At 45.1% G+C, this 18181-nt stretch overlaps 1 protein-coding gene across 2 annotated transcripts; it reads left to right on the top strand.

Moving 5' to 3' along the window:
• The first annotated feature begins 5429 nt into the window (after positions 1-5429).
• On the top strand, positions 5430-17896 carry wdr44 (WD repeat domain 44). 2 transcript variants are annotated; one of them, XM_080014331.1, is made up of 20 exons: positions 5430-5813; positions 6334-6367; positions 7014-7088; positions 8634-9246; positions 9895-10034; positions 10143-10238; positions 10616-10752; positions 11468-11551; positions 11951-12057; positions 12512-12663; positions 13022-13160; positions 13258-13322; positions 13473-13589; positions 13709-13831; positions 14147-14338; positions 14868-14969; positions 15839-15954; positions 16052-16179; positions 16601-16735; positions 16841-17896. In XM_080014331.1, the coding sequence occupies exons 1-20, from the start codon at positions 5737-5739 to the stop codon at positions 16927-16929; spliced, it is 2721 nt and encodes a 906-aa protein (XP_079870457.1). In that variant the 5' UTR covers positions 5430-5736; the 3' UTR covers positions 16930-17896. The 2 variants fall into 2 exon arrangements, 1 of the variants encoding a protein (XP_079870457.1); XR_013844514.1 differs by lacking the exons at positions 16601-16735; positions 16841-17896 and having other exon boundaries at positions 14155-14338.
• Positions 17897-18181: the final 285 nt, after the last annotated feature.

The following is an 18181-nucleotide window of genomic DNA, read 5'->3' on the forward strand; positions in this document are numbered from 1 at the left end:
TCACAAAGACTGTATTTAACCGGCCGCTTCATCTTCCATTGTGGAACACAAAACTGAATCGCTGACATTTTGTTAAACTGTGCCATTAATGTCTTAGAAAGTCTTCAATTTGGAACTGGCATGTACAGTACTAGTAACCAGTTACAGTAACAGGGTTGCAAATCAATGATAATGTTAGCTTTTTCTCGGGAATAGATGCTAGCTGCAGAATGTAATGTTACTGTCAAGGACAAACTTAGTTATCTCTATGGAATCTATAGGAATTTCTGTCCGTCTTTCAATTATCTCAACAACCATTCATTATTTACTTGTATTGTGTTGTAATTGTATGTTGAGTTTGGTGCAATTTGGACGCGCGAAACGTTTAATCTCAAGAAATGTTCAATAACGAGAAAAGCCAGATAGCGGGTGGCGGGACTTCAGGCTCTGCGACTGAATCACAAAAGGTGTCTTAAATGGCCATGCTAAGGACTGAATCATTGACATTTTGTGTCCACCTGTGCTATTCAAATTGTATTAGCGAGTCTTACATTTTGAACGGGCATGTACTAGTTATGTTTAAAATTCGAAACAGTGTTCACAGAGGAGCAGTTCCCCATGTTGTTAAACCCAGCCCAAATCCAAGTCCAAACCAATTAAATCAAGGTTTAACCCCACCCAAATTCAACAGTTAAACCAGTCAAATCATGGTGGGTGGGATTAAATATTTGACGTTGAACCCCAGCCCGTTCTGCTGGCTTCAGCCAGGTCGCCAGCGCCTGCTGGCATCGTTTGCGGCCCGTGCTGCCTTGCGCCCTCGCACTTGCGGCAGTCATAAACAGGGCCTCCGTCCTAGGGAACACCTTGATCAGCTCCACCATCTCCTCACAGGACGGGAACATCTCGCTTTTCTGTCGGCTCACGTGGGCCAGGAGATTAGTCAGCTCCTGTTTGAGGCCAAAGTTCTCTTCTTTCAGTTTCACCACGTGATTCTTGTGACCCAGCAGACATGCGTAGGCATCGGCCAGGCGGTTAAGCTCCTGGTTCACCACGTTCTCATTGAGCAGGGCGGATCGCTCCGCCGCAAAACCATTCAATTGCTGCTGGAAGGGCTTGACTTTACAAAACGACTCTTGATACAGTTTCTTCCAATGTTCCGTCTCTGACCTTGAACTCTTCTCCTGAGCTTCAGCCAGGGCTCTGTTGAGTTTGTGCGTCTGTTTGTTTCTATCTGGTCCTGCAGGGCCAGTCTGTCCTGCCTCGGCCCCTGGACCTCCTGTAGAGCTTGGTTCTCCTGCTCCGTGCGCTCTACTCGGGTCCCAAGAACGCTCTCGCCGGATCTCGTCCAGGTGTGACCAAGGACGCTTTGCTTCCTGCTGGGCGCTTGTCAGCTTGTGTGTCAAAGCCAGTCCATCTTTTTCTTTAAGTTTCAGCTGAGAACGGAGGCTCCTGCTCTGCTCGTCCAGTTCCTGCCCCAACCTCCTCAGCACGTCATTCAGTCTCGCCAGCTGCTGGCGCACCGTGCCCTGACAGTTCTTCACTTCTTCGTTGGCCTGTTCCAACTGCTCCTCCTTCTCATTTTACTCAAGCGTCTTCTGCACGGCCCGCAAGTATTCCTCAGAAGCCTGCAGCTGTTGGCAATATTGCTTTGACTCTTCCGCTTTCTGTCTGGGGGCGCCCTGGGAGGCATGCAGCTTGGCCATGCCCTGCCACCCTACATTCCAGCTTTGTCTTCTCACAAAGTGTCCTCCAGGGATCCCTTCTTTCTGCAGGTGGCAGGCAGGAGGGCAGTGTCAGTAGCATACAGGGCAGTGACATAGTAATCCACAGTTTCATTGTCCTCTTGTTTCCGCTGATTAAAATGTGCATGCTCATGAATTACGTCATTTTTCACAATAAAAAAAAGCCACAGAAGCCGTCCCTCACATTTTCATATTGCTACTGTTCATCATCTAGATGTGAGCCTCTCAATACATGGTGAGCTTCCTCCCCCATGCAATAAATTAGCGTATGGACTTGGTTTTCCTCCGAGCTTGATTGAAGGTCACTCGCCTGACGGAACCTTTCGAATCTCCGTCTTTTTGTCCACTGTTGTGGCTGAGTCAAAGGGCTCAGGTGGTTGTATGACAAAATGTAGCACTTAGCCCGGGTGCTGCTCGTGCATGTCACGAACACGGATGGGACCTGAATGCACGGACTCAGAGAACATAAAGGGAAAAAGTTTATTTTAGGATGTAGCAGGAGGGAAGATGGGGAATGGGGATGAAGAGCTGGCAGTTGTGCAGCGGTGGCAGAGGACGGCAGGCAGGAGGACGATCCCGGGTCATGGGTTGGTGAAGGACAAAACAGACTCCATTGGCTACAGGTGTGCCGGTGGAGCAGAGTGAGGAGCAGAAGCCAAGCCCCCACCGACATTCACACACTGAGACAGACAGAGGGAGACAGAGACAGGAGACACATGGGGGAAAGGGAAAAACGCGGAAACAACTGCAGGCACGGCCGGGGCCATGACAGTGCACTTGCCTCCCGCTGCAAATTTTCACTCATCTTGGCTCACCGCTCCCATTTCTCTCTTTTTCCTTCTGATTCATGCTGACAGGACTACTGTGTGTAAGTGCTTACTGCTTGTGGCAGGTTGAATTTCTTCAGCGGCCGCTGGAGTTACATTCTCTGCTGGGCCTTCTTGGTGAGGGAGCTGAATTTAAGCTTCCACTTAAGGTCCTGCGCAATTGTGCTGCCCGGGAAACATAAGGACTACACAGTGTTGACTGGGGAGTTGCACAGGGTAAGGAGGGGAGGCAGGCCTGGCAGGGATTCTCCTGGAGTCCATCTGAACCACCATCTCAACTGACTGCAGAGCGTTGAGCTCCAGATTGTTCTGGCTGCACCAGGAAGCCAGGTGGTGCACCTCCATTGTGTAGGCAGACTCGTGGTGTCAGGGTGGTGTCACCTGCAAACTTCAGGAACCTGACAGATTGGTGTCTGGAGATGCACAGCCAGAAGAGCAGCGGGGAGAGGACGCAGCGTTGGGGGACACCAGTGCTGATGGTCCTAGAGAATGAAATGCACTAGGTCCAGGAGGGGGTTGGTGATGGATTTGAGGTGGGACAGCGCACAGCATTCTAAGCTTACCACTGAAAGATACCAGGCTTGTCATACCTTCAGTGATGCGGAACGATCGCCAAGATTCATCTTGGAATGAGCGGGCCAATCTGTGTGGTGGCCTGGACTGGACCGTCCTACAAACTAAATAATGCTCAGCTGCAGAACGTGTATAAAACAGCATCAGAATCCCAAGGAGCCACTCATACCATCACAACACCCTGACCGCCCCTGGCAAAGGCTGGGGATGGGCCGCTTTATGCTGGGAAACAAGACTTACGTACAGAGGGTCGACTACTTCTCAAGGTCCACGTTCAGCTAAAATGAACAGAGTTCCAGAGGTCCTAGTGTCAGATAATGGGCCTCAGTTCTCGGGACTTGCCTGCACTGCCTTTGCGGCGTCGTGTGGGTTTTGTCACGCCACCAGCAGCCAAAAGTTCCAACACAGCAACGGCAAGGCAAAACGTGCGGTACAGACAGTAAAAAAGATCCCTAAAATAAACCCTAATAATATAAATGTTTACAGAGAGCTTTGGGCACAAGAGAATGTGTATGTCAACATATCAACAATATTGAGATTTAATATACGCCCAGTGTTGATTATTTTCTTTGTGTTGCAGGATTAGATAGGGACAGACCTTCCGGCAAAAGAGGCAGAATAATCCCCTAAAGTGTGATGGGACAAAGGCATTCTACCCTTTGTTCTCTAGAAGGGGGACATATTACAGTATTGTGTGGGATTATGGTCATAATGTTAGCCAATGAAAAGGGGAGTTGTTTCAAACCATACAGTATGTACACATGAAATGCATCTACACAGGTTAACATGAGGTAGTACTGTTGTAACTTGTGGGCCCAACATGGACAAGTAGCACTTAATTTACAGTCAGTACAAGTTACAGTATTGCAACATAATAATAAAGGTGCCATCCAGTAATAGAGTACTGTCATACAGTAACACCAGCAGTCAAAGAGCAGTATTAACAACAGTCAAAATACAGCATGCGGTTGTAACAACAGTCAGAGAGTGGCACACAGTGATAACAGCAGTCCATAATAACAAGGATCCTGATATAACAGCAGCCCTAACAAATAACAACAGTCTTAATAATCATACTCCAGAGTGGTATAAGATGTGCATTGTGTAGCACTTGTACAGCTTGTACAGACTATGTTAACTAGTGAGTACAAATGGTAATTAGAAAATATACAATAAACCTAAGAGTTAACTGTACACAATAAAATATGGCAATAATAATAATAATAATAATAATAATAATAATAATAATAATAATAATAATAACAACAATAATAATGACAATTATAATAATAATGATAACAGCAACAACAATAATAATAATAATAACAATAATAACAATGATAACAATAATAATGATATAATAACAACAATAATAAAAAAACAACAACAACAACAACAATAATAACAATAATAACAATAATAATAATAATAACAACATTAATAATAACAATTTTCATAATTATATTAACAATAATCATAATAATAATAATAATTAAAGTTGCAGGCAGCGATGACCGGATCCTCGAAGTGCAAGTGTCGTTGGGACCCGGAATATCGGTTTGGAGGACTCCGCGAAAGTACGGAGCATGAAAATGACCTAAAAGTGACACTTTTAGGTCAATATGGCGGATTGCTGTTGGGTTTCGATCACGGCGGCAAAATATATATATATACTTTTTTTTTTTAAGTCTAGTGATGTTACATATGTGTCCCGCCATTCGTGAGTTCAAGTCTAGTGATGGTACGTAAGTGTACAGAGTTTGGTGAGTTCATGGTAACAAGTGAAAGAGTTCGATTTTTAAGTTTTTTAATTTTAAAGAGGGCGTTTGTGCAAAGTTTCGAGTATCTTAAGGCCCCAAAGAGCCGCCGCAAAAATACAAGAAGAATAAACAGCGATAACAATAAGATCCTCATCCTACATTCTGTAGATGAGGATCATAATAATAATAATAATAATAATTATAGTAATAATATTATTGTTATAATTATAATAATAAACATCATCATCATCATCATTATCATAAAATATACTAACCCTATATAATAACAATAACGAATCAAATAAACAGTATATGATAACAGTATACAACAAATAAACTGGCAGTATATTATGTGTGTGCATATATAAGTGTAAGTGCGGAGTTTGACAAAATAAACGATCATAAAAGAACAAAAGCAGAAACGAGTCGAGTGAAAGGAGCCAGCGGGCGGCGCTAATGCGCCAGAACGCCGCGGAAAGCCCCGCCCAGAGGACGCTCCTCGAAGCGACACCGTTGTGTCTTGGCGTTCCTGGTCTGTTTTCGGTGTTTAGCTCCTGGTGCTCGCTGGTCAGCCGGTGGACGGCTACTGGGCCGCCACCCCCTATGTTGCGGGAAGGCTGCGACCCGACGGCCCCACCCCAACGGAAGACAGTGCGCTGGCGGGCGACAGGTTTCGGCCAGTATATGACACCAACTGGAAGATAGAAAGCGTTAGCTAGTTGGCTAAAGGCTAGCAGCGCTAGCCCGGGCAGATGTATTCACTCGTAGCGTTAGCAAGTTAGCGGCTAACGTCAGTCAAGGAACTAAGCACAAACTGGCCTTTCGCAGCTAAATGTAACTTATTATTGACTTAACATGGCGTCAGACACCAGTGACACCGAGGAATTCTACGATGCCCCCGAAGACGTCACTTTTGCTCCGTCTCCCAAAGTGTAAGAAAGCATTTTATCCATTCAAGTTACTCATTAAGTTTTTCCAACGCCTGACCCTAATAGATTTTATTTTATACACATTTATGGATACGCGTTTCTATTTTCCACAGTGTGCATTGTTCTGCAGAGCATGCATTTTTAAAAATATATTTTTTTGTATTATTTTTACCATTGCCTATTGTGCTATCAACCAAAACGTTGTGTTATAGATTACCTAGATGTAGGTTTGTTATTCCTAAACCTCTTGATTGAGTTGGAATTCTTTACCCGCATCCAGGTGTTTGGTTTCCTGGGGTCACATGACGTTGTCCCTGTGATCATGGCAGTAAAACACACATAAACTGCACTTTGGGAAAGCGTGATTTAAAAATTCCACATATGCACCAAAAATACATTTTTTTTTTAAGAGTCTCATGTTCAAATGGTGAAGCTCAAACGCTCATCAGCACAGCCTTGGATATTTATGAAAGACCCAACTTTGGGAATGTTACCAATATGAGATCTCTTCCATTTTCTTCAGGTCTCCTGCAAAGTTGGCCTTTCCCTCGCCTCAGGTATGTTTGTTTACCTTTATCGAGTGGTTGTCGAGATGGAACAACCTCTGCAGATTAAATGACATACAATGGGAATAAATGATTGATTGAATGTTGATTCTAGTTTGATGTTAACACTTTCTGTTTACACCACCACGTAACCTCGGTGCCCTCTGCGGAAAAGGTTCACGCACACTGGCTCAGTAGTGAGGGGCTGGCGGCGAAAAGTGATTTTAATCTTCAACTTTTCACCTTAAAGTTGTTTCAGTTAAAACGTTCTAGAGAAAGGGTCAAAATAATCAAACGGTAACTTGCTCATGTATTTATTTTAAAGCTTGTAACTTGCTCGTGGTACATGTAGCTTTGCCTGAGGGTGTTTTCACATGGGCTTCATTTTTAAATTAACCAAAACAAACTTGTAATTTAACCAAAAAGTGAACCAGCTGCAAAATGATTTAGGAGAAGGACAAAGTAATTGGACCTCAAAGTGAACCGCGTGGCTGTGTGGCTTGTGTTAGAAGGGTCAGAGTACATTTTAGAGTCTGGAACGGGCCGAGTTTGAAAACACCCTCACATGGTCCTCCATGAGGGCTTTTATCCAAACCTTGAGTCGCTGCTTCCAGGGAAACAGTGTCTTCATTCACAGCAATAGTTCAAATGCTTGCAGGGGTCTACAGCTCCAGCACAAGACGTGAGCAGTGACTTGGCGTCGTCAGAGACTCCTCAAGATGATCCCCTTCAGGTATTGTGATCTTTTATTTTTATTTTTACTTTTCCCCGTTGTTTTCTGTCCCGCACTGGGCAGCCAGAAAAAGCCTCACTACTTGCTTTGTTTGTAGGTCACATATTATTTTATTTAACTGCAGTTGAAATGGAAGTTTCACATAGGCCTGTCGCGATAATTACTAGATCGACTTATCGTGTCCATATATCGTACGATATATGGACATGACCGCGATCATTTTTCTGACCTGGATAATTTCCCGTTGTGTTTGCATAGGTGTTTGTTTACATAAGAATGTCACCAACATTTTAGCCAACATGATGCCAGAATAAACAGCAGGGTTTTCCCTACCATTATAAGAATTGCACAGCACAGCGGATAAGCGTTTTTTCACAGCGCCGCTGCCGCTACGCCATATATTGACCTGACAAAACCTAAACAGTACCTCAGCGACAGAAGAATCCACCAAAATCGCAATCTCCTCCTTGTCTTTTGGAGTTTTTACAGTGACTACGATCGTAGTCCCTGGCTGAGTTTTATCTACGCTAGAATCCACCGTGGACTCTCTGCCTCTTTTATTCCTACAGATGCTGCGCTAAAGTCACGTGGGAATTTACGATCAAAACGACTTGCTGCTTTCTGATGCTCGTAACATCAATCTGTTGTTTTTTTTTACTCTTCTTATGCTTGAACCTATTGAAAAATATATTTGGAAATGGCTTTGAACAAAAGTGCCAGCTAAATGATGTAATGTAGCTGAAATGTTGTAAGTTTCAGTTAATAAAATAAGAGTGAATAAAAACACGTTATAGAAGGAATTATGTATTCACAAATACATTTAACACAATATATACAAATGGAAAAGATTAATAAACACTACAATCTACAAATCTGTATAAAGTGTTTCAAATAAACAAGTGTCACTTGCGTTGTGTAAACCATTTTACAAATGAATGTAACTGAGCCGAATGAACAGGGAAAAAAACAAAAACTGTTGAGACACGTTTCTGATCATTTATCATTTCTGGTCGGGCTGCTTCTGTCCTTTCGTCTGCTCTGTGTGTGGGAGTTTCACTGAGGGCAGGGCTCAGGCAGCTCCTCAACACACACACACACACACACACACACACACACACACACACACACACACACACACACACACACAGGATGACTATGAAGATAATGTGATACCCGACTCCGAGAGTCCATTTTATTTATTGTTTTGGTTGTGTGGGTTTATTTGTTTTATTCATTTAGGATATTTTAATATTTTTTTCAAATTACAATGCGCATATTAAGAATAACGTTTATAGCTATTTGAAAGTGTCTACTTGCATTATTATGCTATTATATTATCATTATGTAAGTGACCAAAAATGGTCTTAAAATGACAATCGTTTATCGCAATTATTTCCGAGACAATATTATCGTCCAACAAAGCGTGACAGGCCTAGTTTCACATCGTTTGGACGTTGGATATTTTCTGTTCTGCTCCAATTGTGCAAAGCATACTTTCTGGTGGTTTACATTTTTTTAATTATTTGTATTTTTGATCCCCTCCAGATCATTGATAGCATCATTGAGGAGAGCCAGAAGGGGAGTGCTAGTGAAGTGGATCAGCTTTTAGATCAGCTCCATGCTGACGTACGGGTGGGGTCGGAGCTACAGAATAACAGTAAAGCTCCTGACGTGGCTGTGGATCTCACTAGGCCCATTGTGGAGCCTCAGCGTGTGGATGGGCTGTTGGAACTACAGGAAAGTGAAGCAGCGATGGGAGTACGTAGTGTGTCCGCCCCGCAACCCCCAGACATCCCCGGGCCTTCAGATGTGCCACAAGAACACGAGCAGCCCCCAGACATCACCAGTACCTTGGGGCGCCGTCGGCCTGATCAGCCCCTTGGGGGTGCGCACGGGGACTCTGAGTGCGGACCTGCAGACATATTGGAACAGGTCCCCTTCGCAGACGGGTCAGCTGATTCTGACTCCTCTGGACCGACCAAACCCCCACGACAGTTCACAGTGGAGCCGGACATTGTGGCCAGCACCAAGAATTGCCCTCCCACTCGGCCACCTCCTCCTGGTGGCGCTCCACCACCGAGGCCCCCTCCGCCATCTTGGCGGACTCCCCCTCTCAGCAGGAAGAATCAGGGGTCTCCACGGCTGAGCGGACTTGAAGGTACATAACGCTGTACGGCGTGTTTCACCAGAATTAGGTACAGAGGTGAAGATACCAGGTTGAATGGCTAACCACACTAGAAAGTCCTGTGCAGACCCATTGCAGTGTTCTTGGCACCTTATACAGTTTCACATATTTCTATCCTTTTAATTGAATTGAAATTGAATTGTCTCCTGAAATACTCCCAGGAGTACTCTGGTGAACCAATGAGCTGTAGAAGGGTTTGTCTGATGTTCTTCCAACATGAATAACAACTTCTATTTTTACATTAGCAGTGTTAACACCCTTGCTTTTTTTGTGCCCTATGTGAATCCACTGTTTCACAATAAGCAGTGAGGCTGGGGGTACGAAAGTGCATATGTTAGACAGTGGGCTTGCAAGGCTTGATAAAAGATTCTTTTAAAATTGGTGATTCAAGGGGGAAGCTGAAATCGTCAAGCAATAAAATAACTAGACTGGCCACTTCTCTAATTTTAACCTCTCACACATCAAACACACACACACACATTGCGATCACCTCAATTTGAGCTCAAATAATTGCGATCAGGCGATTATGTTATAATTGTAACGGCTCTAATCTGGAGCATTGAGTGTGGACGTTGATTCTTGAACCTGGTGTTTTTCCGTGTGGCTGGCCACTGTCTGCAGCTATTCCAATCAGCGTGGATGTGTTGGAGCCCTCCGGCCTGTTGTCCCCCACTAGCACGGTGCGGAGCATCACAAAGGAGCTGCAGCATTCCCTGGATCTTGCCAGTGCCACCAGTGGGGACAAGGTGGTGAGAGCTCAGGTCAGTGAGGCTGCAAAAGCTGCCCGTTTAGTAGCACTTGGTTGTTGAAACACGCCACGGGTACGAGCGACCTCGCACGTCGTGGTTCTGATCAATGTGTTTGATCAGGAGAACGAGGAGGAGCAGGCCTCCACCCCCAGTGATGGAGGCACGTCCAGCCCTCAGCGACCACGCTCCGACTCTGGGAGAGAGCTGACTGATGAAGTAAGAGTCCAATCTGTATATTTATTTTCATTTTATTTGTAAAAAAGACAAAAAAAAAACCCCTGATAATTCTGAATTGTATTATGTCTTTATTATGGTCGTAAGTGGTTCCTCTAGTATTTTTAAGTGCTATCCCTGAGATGTCAAATTAATTTAAAGTGTATGTTGCAGGATAGGTTTGCTTTTTTCAACCCAGACCTTATGTGTTGGTTCCCATCATTTACAGCTGTTCATAGCGCGACCTCGCTTGGTACAAGTCTTTTCTATCTAGAAACTTACCACTCTGCTGCAAGTTCTCACTGTGCTTTTGCAGTCGAACGGGGCAATACTAAAAGGTGAAAAAGTTGAGTCTCATTATTTGCATGTTTAACACACAGGAAATCTTGGCCAGTGTTATGATCAAGAATCTTGACACCGGAGAGGAGATCCCTCTCATCCAGGCCGAGGAGAAACTTTCCGCTGGAATTAACCCGCTAACTCTTCACATCATGAGAAGGACCAAGGAGTACATCACGTGAGAGGACATACAAATTGTTGTTAAATCTCGGCCGTCCTCATTATTTAAATGCGTTGAACGTGCATCCGGGAATTGGGACTGGGGGGGATATGGAAGTATGTAGGAAATCTCACAATAGTTTCGTTAATGTGCTGAATAATCCAGTTCTTTGGCGTGGGAACTATACGGTTATGTAAATTATGATTTTTGTCCTGGTAGCACAACCAGATGAGCGTGCATTCTATAAAGGCAAAACACCAATCCAGTTAATCTCTCTCTCCCTCTCTTCCTGTCTCGTCTCTCTCTCTCTCTCTCTCTCTCGATATTCAGTCTCGTCCTCTCTCTCTCTCTCTCTCCTCTCTCTCTCTCCTCTCTCTCTCTCTCTCTCTCTCTCTCTCTCTCTCTCTCTCTCTCTCTCTCTCTCTCTCTCTCTCTCATCTCTCTCTCTCTCTCTCTCTCTCTCTCTCTCATCTCTCTCTCTCTCTCTCTCTCTCTCTCTCTCTCTCTCTCTCATCTCTCTCTCTCTCTCTCTCTCTGACCTCAATGTGAGAAATATTGTTTAATTCAGATGATAAAACTATGGATGACATTATGAAAGTACCACTTGATGACAAACAACGATATGGATTTACCGCCCAGCCCGCCCTCGTGTGCTTCCTCAAAACATTTACTTTGGAGGGAATTCGGCAAAACGTGGTCGTCCGACCTTCTTTGTTGTTGTTGTTGTTCTCAGAACTGATGCAGCGCAGTCAGATGACGATGACAAGCCTCCTGCCGCGCTGACTGACACGGATGGAGGGAAACTGAAACAGAAAACGTAAGCGCAGTTTCCTGCCTCATGTGTAGGCCTAAAATAGTAATATAAGATTTACTAGGTGATTTAGTAAATATAGAAGTCTTATAATTTAAGTAATGATACATATTAAGATATTAGGTTATCATAAAATATATATTTTTTAAATTTGTAAAAAATAATTTAGTTGTTCAAAAAATGGTAGATGATCATAATATATAGGCTATGCCCTAAAAGTAAAACTGTTGTGATTTTGCCTTATGTGTCAAATATTCTAAAGATTAGAGCGCTTCTGTATGTTGTATGTTTATTTTATGTTTTCATTTTTCTACAAATTCCATTTAAGGTATTAAAAATGTCTAAAGCCATAAATTATATTTTCAGATACCTGTAGAGTCTCTGTTATCTCCTGTCACTTTGCAGAACACAGTTCAAGAAGTTTCTGGGCAAATCTGTGAAGAGGGCCAAGCACCTGGCTGAGGAGTACGGAGAGAAGGCGGTCAACAAAGTGAAAAGTGTTCGGGATGAAGGTGAGCTACAACGCCAGTTCAAGCCACTCAGGTTTTTTTTTTTTTTTGTTGTTTTCTCTTCACATGCTGGTTTTCCATTAATGCTATTCTAAATCACGTGGACAGAGAGTGTGAGGGGTGATGATGGCACTTTGACATTTGGCTGTAAATGCCGTCATCCGGTGCTAATGAAAATGAAAGGTGTGACCTTGAGTTATGAATTTGTAAGTACATGAGAAATCATAAGCTGGCCGCAGAGTATGAGACTAATGACAGATTTGAAGTTGCGATATAACTTGGACAATTGCGTCATCGCTGGATGTAATGGATTCCGACAATCACCGGCCGGAGGGGGGCGTGCGGTTGAAAATGAATGAGGTTTCAATTTAGGAAGCTAGTCAAATGATGTGAACTCAACGCCATGACCCTCAAAAAGCTTTGGCGCTCGGGAAGCTGTGAGAACCTCTGGTGTCAGTTTTTCACACAGACCAGGATGACCCGTCCTCCAGTGACGATGAGGGCATGCCCTACACCCGCCCCGCCAAGTTCAAGGCCGCACACAGCTTCAAGGGCCCCTTCGACTTTGACCAGATCAAGGTGGTGCAGGACCTGAGCGGAGAACACATGGTGAGACACGCAGGCCTCCGTTTCCATCTGAGTCGGTTTATTTCGGCAGGTGCATTTACATATACTGGGAATTTGTTTGGGTGAGGTTTGGTGTGTTTCACTGCTGACGATTGGCATAGAAAAAGAAATCTGATAAATAAAAGGTGACTTAAAAATGTTCAAATATATAAAGATGGCCAATAACAAAAACAGAAGTAGTCAGATATATAAAAAATATACAAAATACATGCAATACTATGCACAGGATAAATTATTTTTTGGAGTATTTAGCGTATAAATACAAATGACTATGAACAAACTAGATTATCACAGTCCTTACATATATAGTTTACTAAAATTTCCACGTTTTGTCATCGAGGGGGCGGTGTGGACCATGAAGTTCTCTCACTGCGGGAGGCTCTTGGCGACGGCGGGCCAAGATAACGTGGTGCGCATCTGGGTTCTGAAGAACGCCTTCGACTACTTCAACAACATGAGGATGAAGTACAACACCGAAGGTGAGCCCCCCTCGTGAGCAGAATGTGTTTTATTTAACGTCTCGCCGTTTCCCGATGGGTTATCGACGCCTCACGGTCTCTCCTCCGTCTCATCCAGGGCGAGTGTCGCCGTCTCCGTCTCAGGAAAGTTTGTGCTCTTCGAAATCTGACACAGATCCCGGGGTGAGTGAATGATGCGTAAACAAACAAAAAGCACATGGGCGAGGTCTTTAGAGGTATTGAATGTAACTTTGTGGTGCTCGCGGACGCCCTGGTTCCATCCCAGTTCTCTGAAAGCTTCGCGGTGACAGGGGTTGTGCTTTCCCCTCGCAGCTTTACGGCGCTTCGGAAGACCCGGACACTGAGGACAGGAACGCCCCCTTCCGCCAAGTGCCCTTCTGCAAGTACAAAGGCCACACAGCCGACCTGCTGGACCTGTCCTGGTCCAAGGTGATGTCTTAGCACCCGCCCCATTTATTTATTTTATTTTATTTTATTTTTATTTATTTATTTTTAATAACCCTTAGTCTCCGTTAGATTTCTTACTTTTCGTTTCTCCGGGATCGCAGAACTTTTTCCTGCTCTCCTCCTCCATGGATAAGACGGTTCGGTTGTGGCACATTTCCAGGAGGGAGTGTCTGTGCTGCTTTCAGCACATCGACTTTGTCACCGCCATCGCCTTCCATCCACGAGTGAGTGAAGCCGCTTAAATGACTCATTATGTTAATATTATGTCACACTGAAGCTGGTAGTGATAATTTAATTATAATGATATTTTATAAAAAAAAAAAAGTACTTCCAATTTATTGATCGTATAGAATTGTATTGTACCCCGTCTCATCAATATTGGACAATAATAATGAACTAAAACACATGAATAATTGTGACCCTTGGTATCAAAATGTGAGGCGACCCTTGGTATCAAAATGTGAGGCTGAGGTCCTGCCCAGCCCAGGATGTACTGACTTCCTGAATGTAGAGTGAGCAGACCTCCCCCTTTCCCCCAGGACGACAGGTACTTCCTGAGCGGCTCGCTGGACGGGAAGCTGCGGCTGTGGAACATTCCAGACAAGAAGGTGGCGCTGTGGAACGAGGTGGACGGCCAGACGCGCCTCATCACGGCCGCCAACTTCTGCCAGAACGGGAAGTACGCCGTGATCGGCACCTACGACGGGCGCTGCATCTTCTACGACACGGAGGTACCGACCCCGCCCGCCTCCTCTCTTGTCGCCACGCGTTGTCACCTCCCAAATTCCGTCGAAGTGGAAATCCGTCTGTGCCGCGCGGGCCGCGCCAAATCCCAGAATTCCGTTTGGTTTTATGTCGTAAATCTGGGTTCACCCTCTGATCTGTTAGTTGATTATTATTATTGGGGGGGTTTTTTCTCGTCAATTGAGGTGGTAGGGATGTTTTTCTGTTCGAGGGCACGGCCCCTTTTTGTGAATCTTCATCCATATCGAAAGTTTACTGACCTCAACTAGCTACGCTGGTTTTACCAAATTCGTTGTGACTACAAATAGAATAAATGGCTGTTTGGTTTTTTTTGTTATTGTTTTTATTCATTTATTTATTTATTATAAAGAAAAGGGGATTTTAATAACACAATCTTGCGGATTGCCACTTTCCATCTGTTCTCCTGTACCTGTTGTCACCGTTCTCTCCCAGGTGACTGGGAGGTTGACGTGACGACCTTTTGTTTTGTTTTTTTCCTGTTGATACTTTGAACAGCGCCTGAAATACCACACTCAAATTCACGTGCGGTCCACGAGGGGGAGGAACAGAGTGGGCCGCAAAATCACCGGCATCGAGCCTCTGCCCGGAGAGAGCAAAGTAAGGTTTGGTCCAAGCGACTCTGTTGCGATCAAACGAACCGACGATCAATTGATTGCGAATAAGAATTTGGTCGATTCATATTTTGTCTTATCGCTAAGAACTGATGTCGGCGGTGTTGTAGTAATCGTGTCGACGGGAGTGTTTGGGGCGCGGGCGTTTCGAGGGGGGGGGGGGGGGGGGATACCCAGCCAAGAAGTAGTAGTACTCACTGGAACGACAGGGCGCAGTCAAAAAAAAAAAAAAGCCCAGTGAAGCAGGAAGTAGAAGGAGACGGAGGCTGCAAGAAGAACCGCAAACAACCAACATGGCCGCGCGTAGAAAACGGGAGCTTGGCGAGGCCGAGGGGGGGGGCGACGATGTTTATTATTTGTTAACAACGCTAATGCTGCGTTCAGATGGAAGACGGGATAACGGCACCTTCTGAAGGGCACCGGGGGAGGCGGGGGGAGAGGGGGGATCCGGAGCGAGGGAGAGATACGACGGCAAAACTAAACGGCGATAGACATGTTGCTATGGAGATGACTCCAATAAAATGTAGTAAACTACATTCTTTTGTGTCTTATTATATATAAGAACTGTAGTGATTTTATTAGCGTCTCTTGTCCATATTTGCAGCAGACTTGATCTGCCGCGTAACCTCCGGCTCATTCCGACACGGAGGACGGCAAAAAGTTTTAAAAATATTTTACTCCGGCAAAGACGGGCAGCAAATATTCGACACGGCGACGTCGTCTGCCCCCGTCGTCAGGAAATTCCCGCGCATTTGCATCCCGGGCGGCCATTTCCGATTCATCCTCGGGCGGAGGAAGGTTCCTTCCTGTCGGCACCGGCATTTAAGACGCCGCCCTCATTTCCCCCCCCTTAAGATTTTGGTGACCTCCAATGATTCCCGCATCCGCCTGTACGACCTGAGGGACCTGTCCCTGTCCATGAAGTACAAGGGCTACGTCAACAGCAGCAGTCAGATCAAGGCCAGCTTCAGGTGGGTGCTGCCCTGCACCGCGCCCTGCACCACCCACAGACACGCACAACTCATTTTCATTTCACTTTTTACTTTTTTTTTTTTTTTTTTATTCCAGTCACGACTACTCTTTCATCGTCAGCGGCTCGGAGGATAAGTACGTGTACATCTGGAGCACTTACCACGACCTGAGCAAATTCAACTCCGTACGACGTGACCGCAATGACTTCTGGGAAGGAATCAAAGGTAACGTGTGTCGTGACGTCGGCCAGAATAACGAGATGATGTTTGGAGTCGGGTTTTGACGTTGATCTCGGTTCGCTCCGGGCGACCCAGCCGACGCGGCTCGTTCCTCGGCGGGAGCGTTGGGCCGGGGTCGGGCGCGGTGCGAGAAACTAAATTTCCGTTTTTTTTAACGCAATCTGTGGTTCAGTCGAATCATCACCGTTGCCGCCGGCGCCACCTGGTCAAACTGTACGCACGCTACGGTGACGTCATCTAGGACGGTCGACCGCAGCGCGGGCCTCACCAGTATCAGATATTACAAATGCAGCGGTTACATGACGGGGTCAAATGTAGGAACTTAACTTCATGTCAACTGAAGCTACTTTTACCTTCCTTCTTTCTTTAAAAATCTACCACTAAAGCTCCGTTGCTCGTCTTTCAGCTCACAACGCGGTCGTCACCTCAGCCATATTCGCGCCGCACCCAGGACTCATTGTTCCGCAAGAGGCCGGGCTGGAGAAGCCGGAGCCGGAGTGCAAGGACCTAGACGCCGCCGACTCGGAAACTATTCCCTCAGGTGCGTGGCCCCGACATTCGAAACCGGACCCCCCTCCCCCTCCCGCGAGGGAGAGGCGGTGGGAGCGCCGTGAAACGCTAAGCGCCGTGTCGTCCCCCTCTCCAGGAGCTCTGAAGACCGACCACGCCGAGGTCCTGCTCTCGGCTGACTTCACCGGCGCCATCAAGGTCTTCACCAACGTCAAGAAGTACTGAGGCACCCGCCGCACTCGCCCCCTGCGGCGGCGCGCTGGCGTGCAGTCCTAAAGATGACGAGCGGGGTGTCTGCACCCCGCCCTGAGACAGGGAGCTGCCCACAGCGGGGGGGGGGGAGCCAGAAGGGGGAGAGCAGATGGTGTAATTCAGTCACTTATCACCCCCTCCATACCAAACAACTGTGAGCTTTGTTTTGCATTAAATGAGTGGCAAACCAGAGTCAGAGTAGCGGAAACTTTATCTAGCCATATATGTGTATTTATATAGTCGTGATGTCAGGATTTTGGAGGCCCCTTTATTCCTGGAATTCCAACGACCCAGATCGCAAAACCCGGCAAGAGGCGTCGCCGGTGAACTGTACGCGACCGGCACTCGTCGTTTCAATTACAAGTCCTTTTTGTCTTTGTGTAAACGGTGTGACTTGGTATTTGAATGGCTGTTCAATTTAAATGTTTATATTTTACAAAATTTTATGACTGGAAAAATCTATACTTAATTAAAAAAAAAACAAAAAAAAACAAACACAAAAAAAACCCCTGTCGAATGAAATTCTTAAATCTCTCCCACACATCTAAAACAAAAACACAAGGTAATGGCACTATCCTACACTGAGATTAAACATCTGTATGCGGATAATTAGGGCTGGGTATATCTGAGAAACATTTCAATACCAATTTTGGTTCAAAAGTATTTTGATACATTTCTTTGAATGAAAGCACATGACATAGTAAAGAGTATTTATGTACTATGTAACATTTGCACATACTGTTGGCTTTTTTAAAATAGAATCAGTTCACGCTCTAATTTCCTCAAAGATGCAAATAAAGAGTTGTTATAATTGTAAAACTCCTTGTTTTTTTTTGGTTTGTTTTTTTTCTTATTGGATGCTTTTCTTATTGGATGCTTTTCTTATCAGATCTGTCTCACCATGGTATCAAGTCAAGACACAAGGTCCAATCTTATTTGACCTGGGAATATTGCAGCTTTTCTTCGTCTGTAACCTAGACACAGGGTGTGTGCAGTTTAATTAAATACGGTTTGAGGCAATTTATTTAACAAAACTTAGCTGAACACTAGGTTCAGCGGTAAGCTTAGGGTTTTATAACAACGGAAATATTGACTCAGGCAGATGAATTTGACCAAAATAAAATCAGCTTCCTCAAATCCAATGACTTTGAAGGCCTGATGTTTGATTTTTCTTTTTATAATAACACAGCGAGCTAGAGCCGTGACTTAAGATTTGCAGAAACGC

Source organism: Zeus faber (genome assembly GCF_960531495.2).
Source record: "Zeus faber genome assembly, chromosome: 14".
Classification (NCBI taxonomy): domain Eukaryota; kingdom Metazoa; phylum Chordata; class Actinopteri; order Zeiformes; family Zeidae; genus Zeus; species Zeus faber.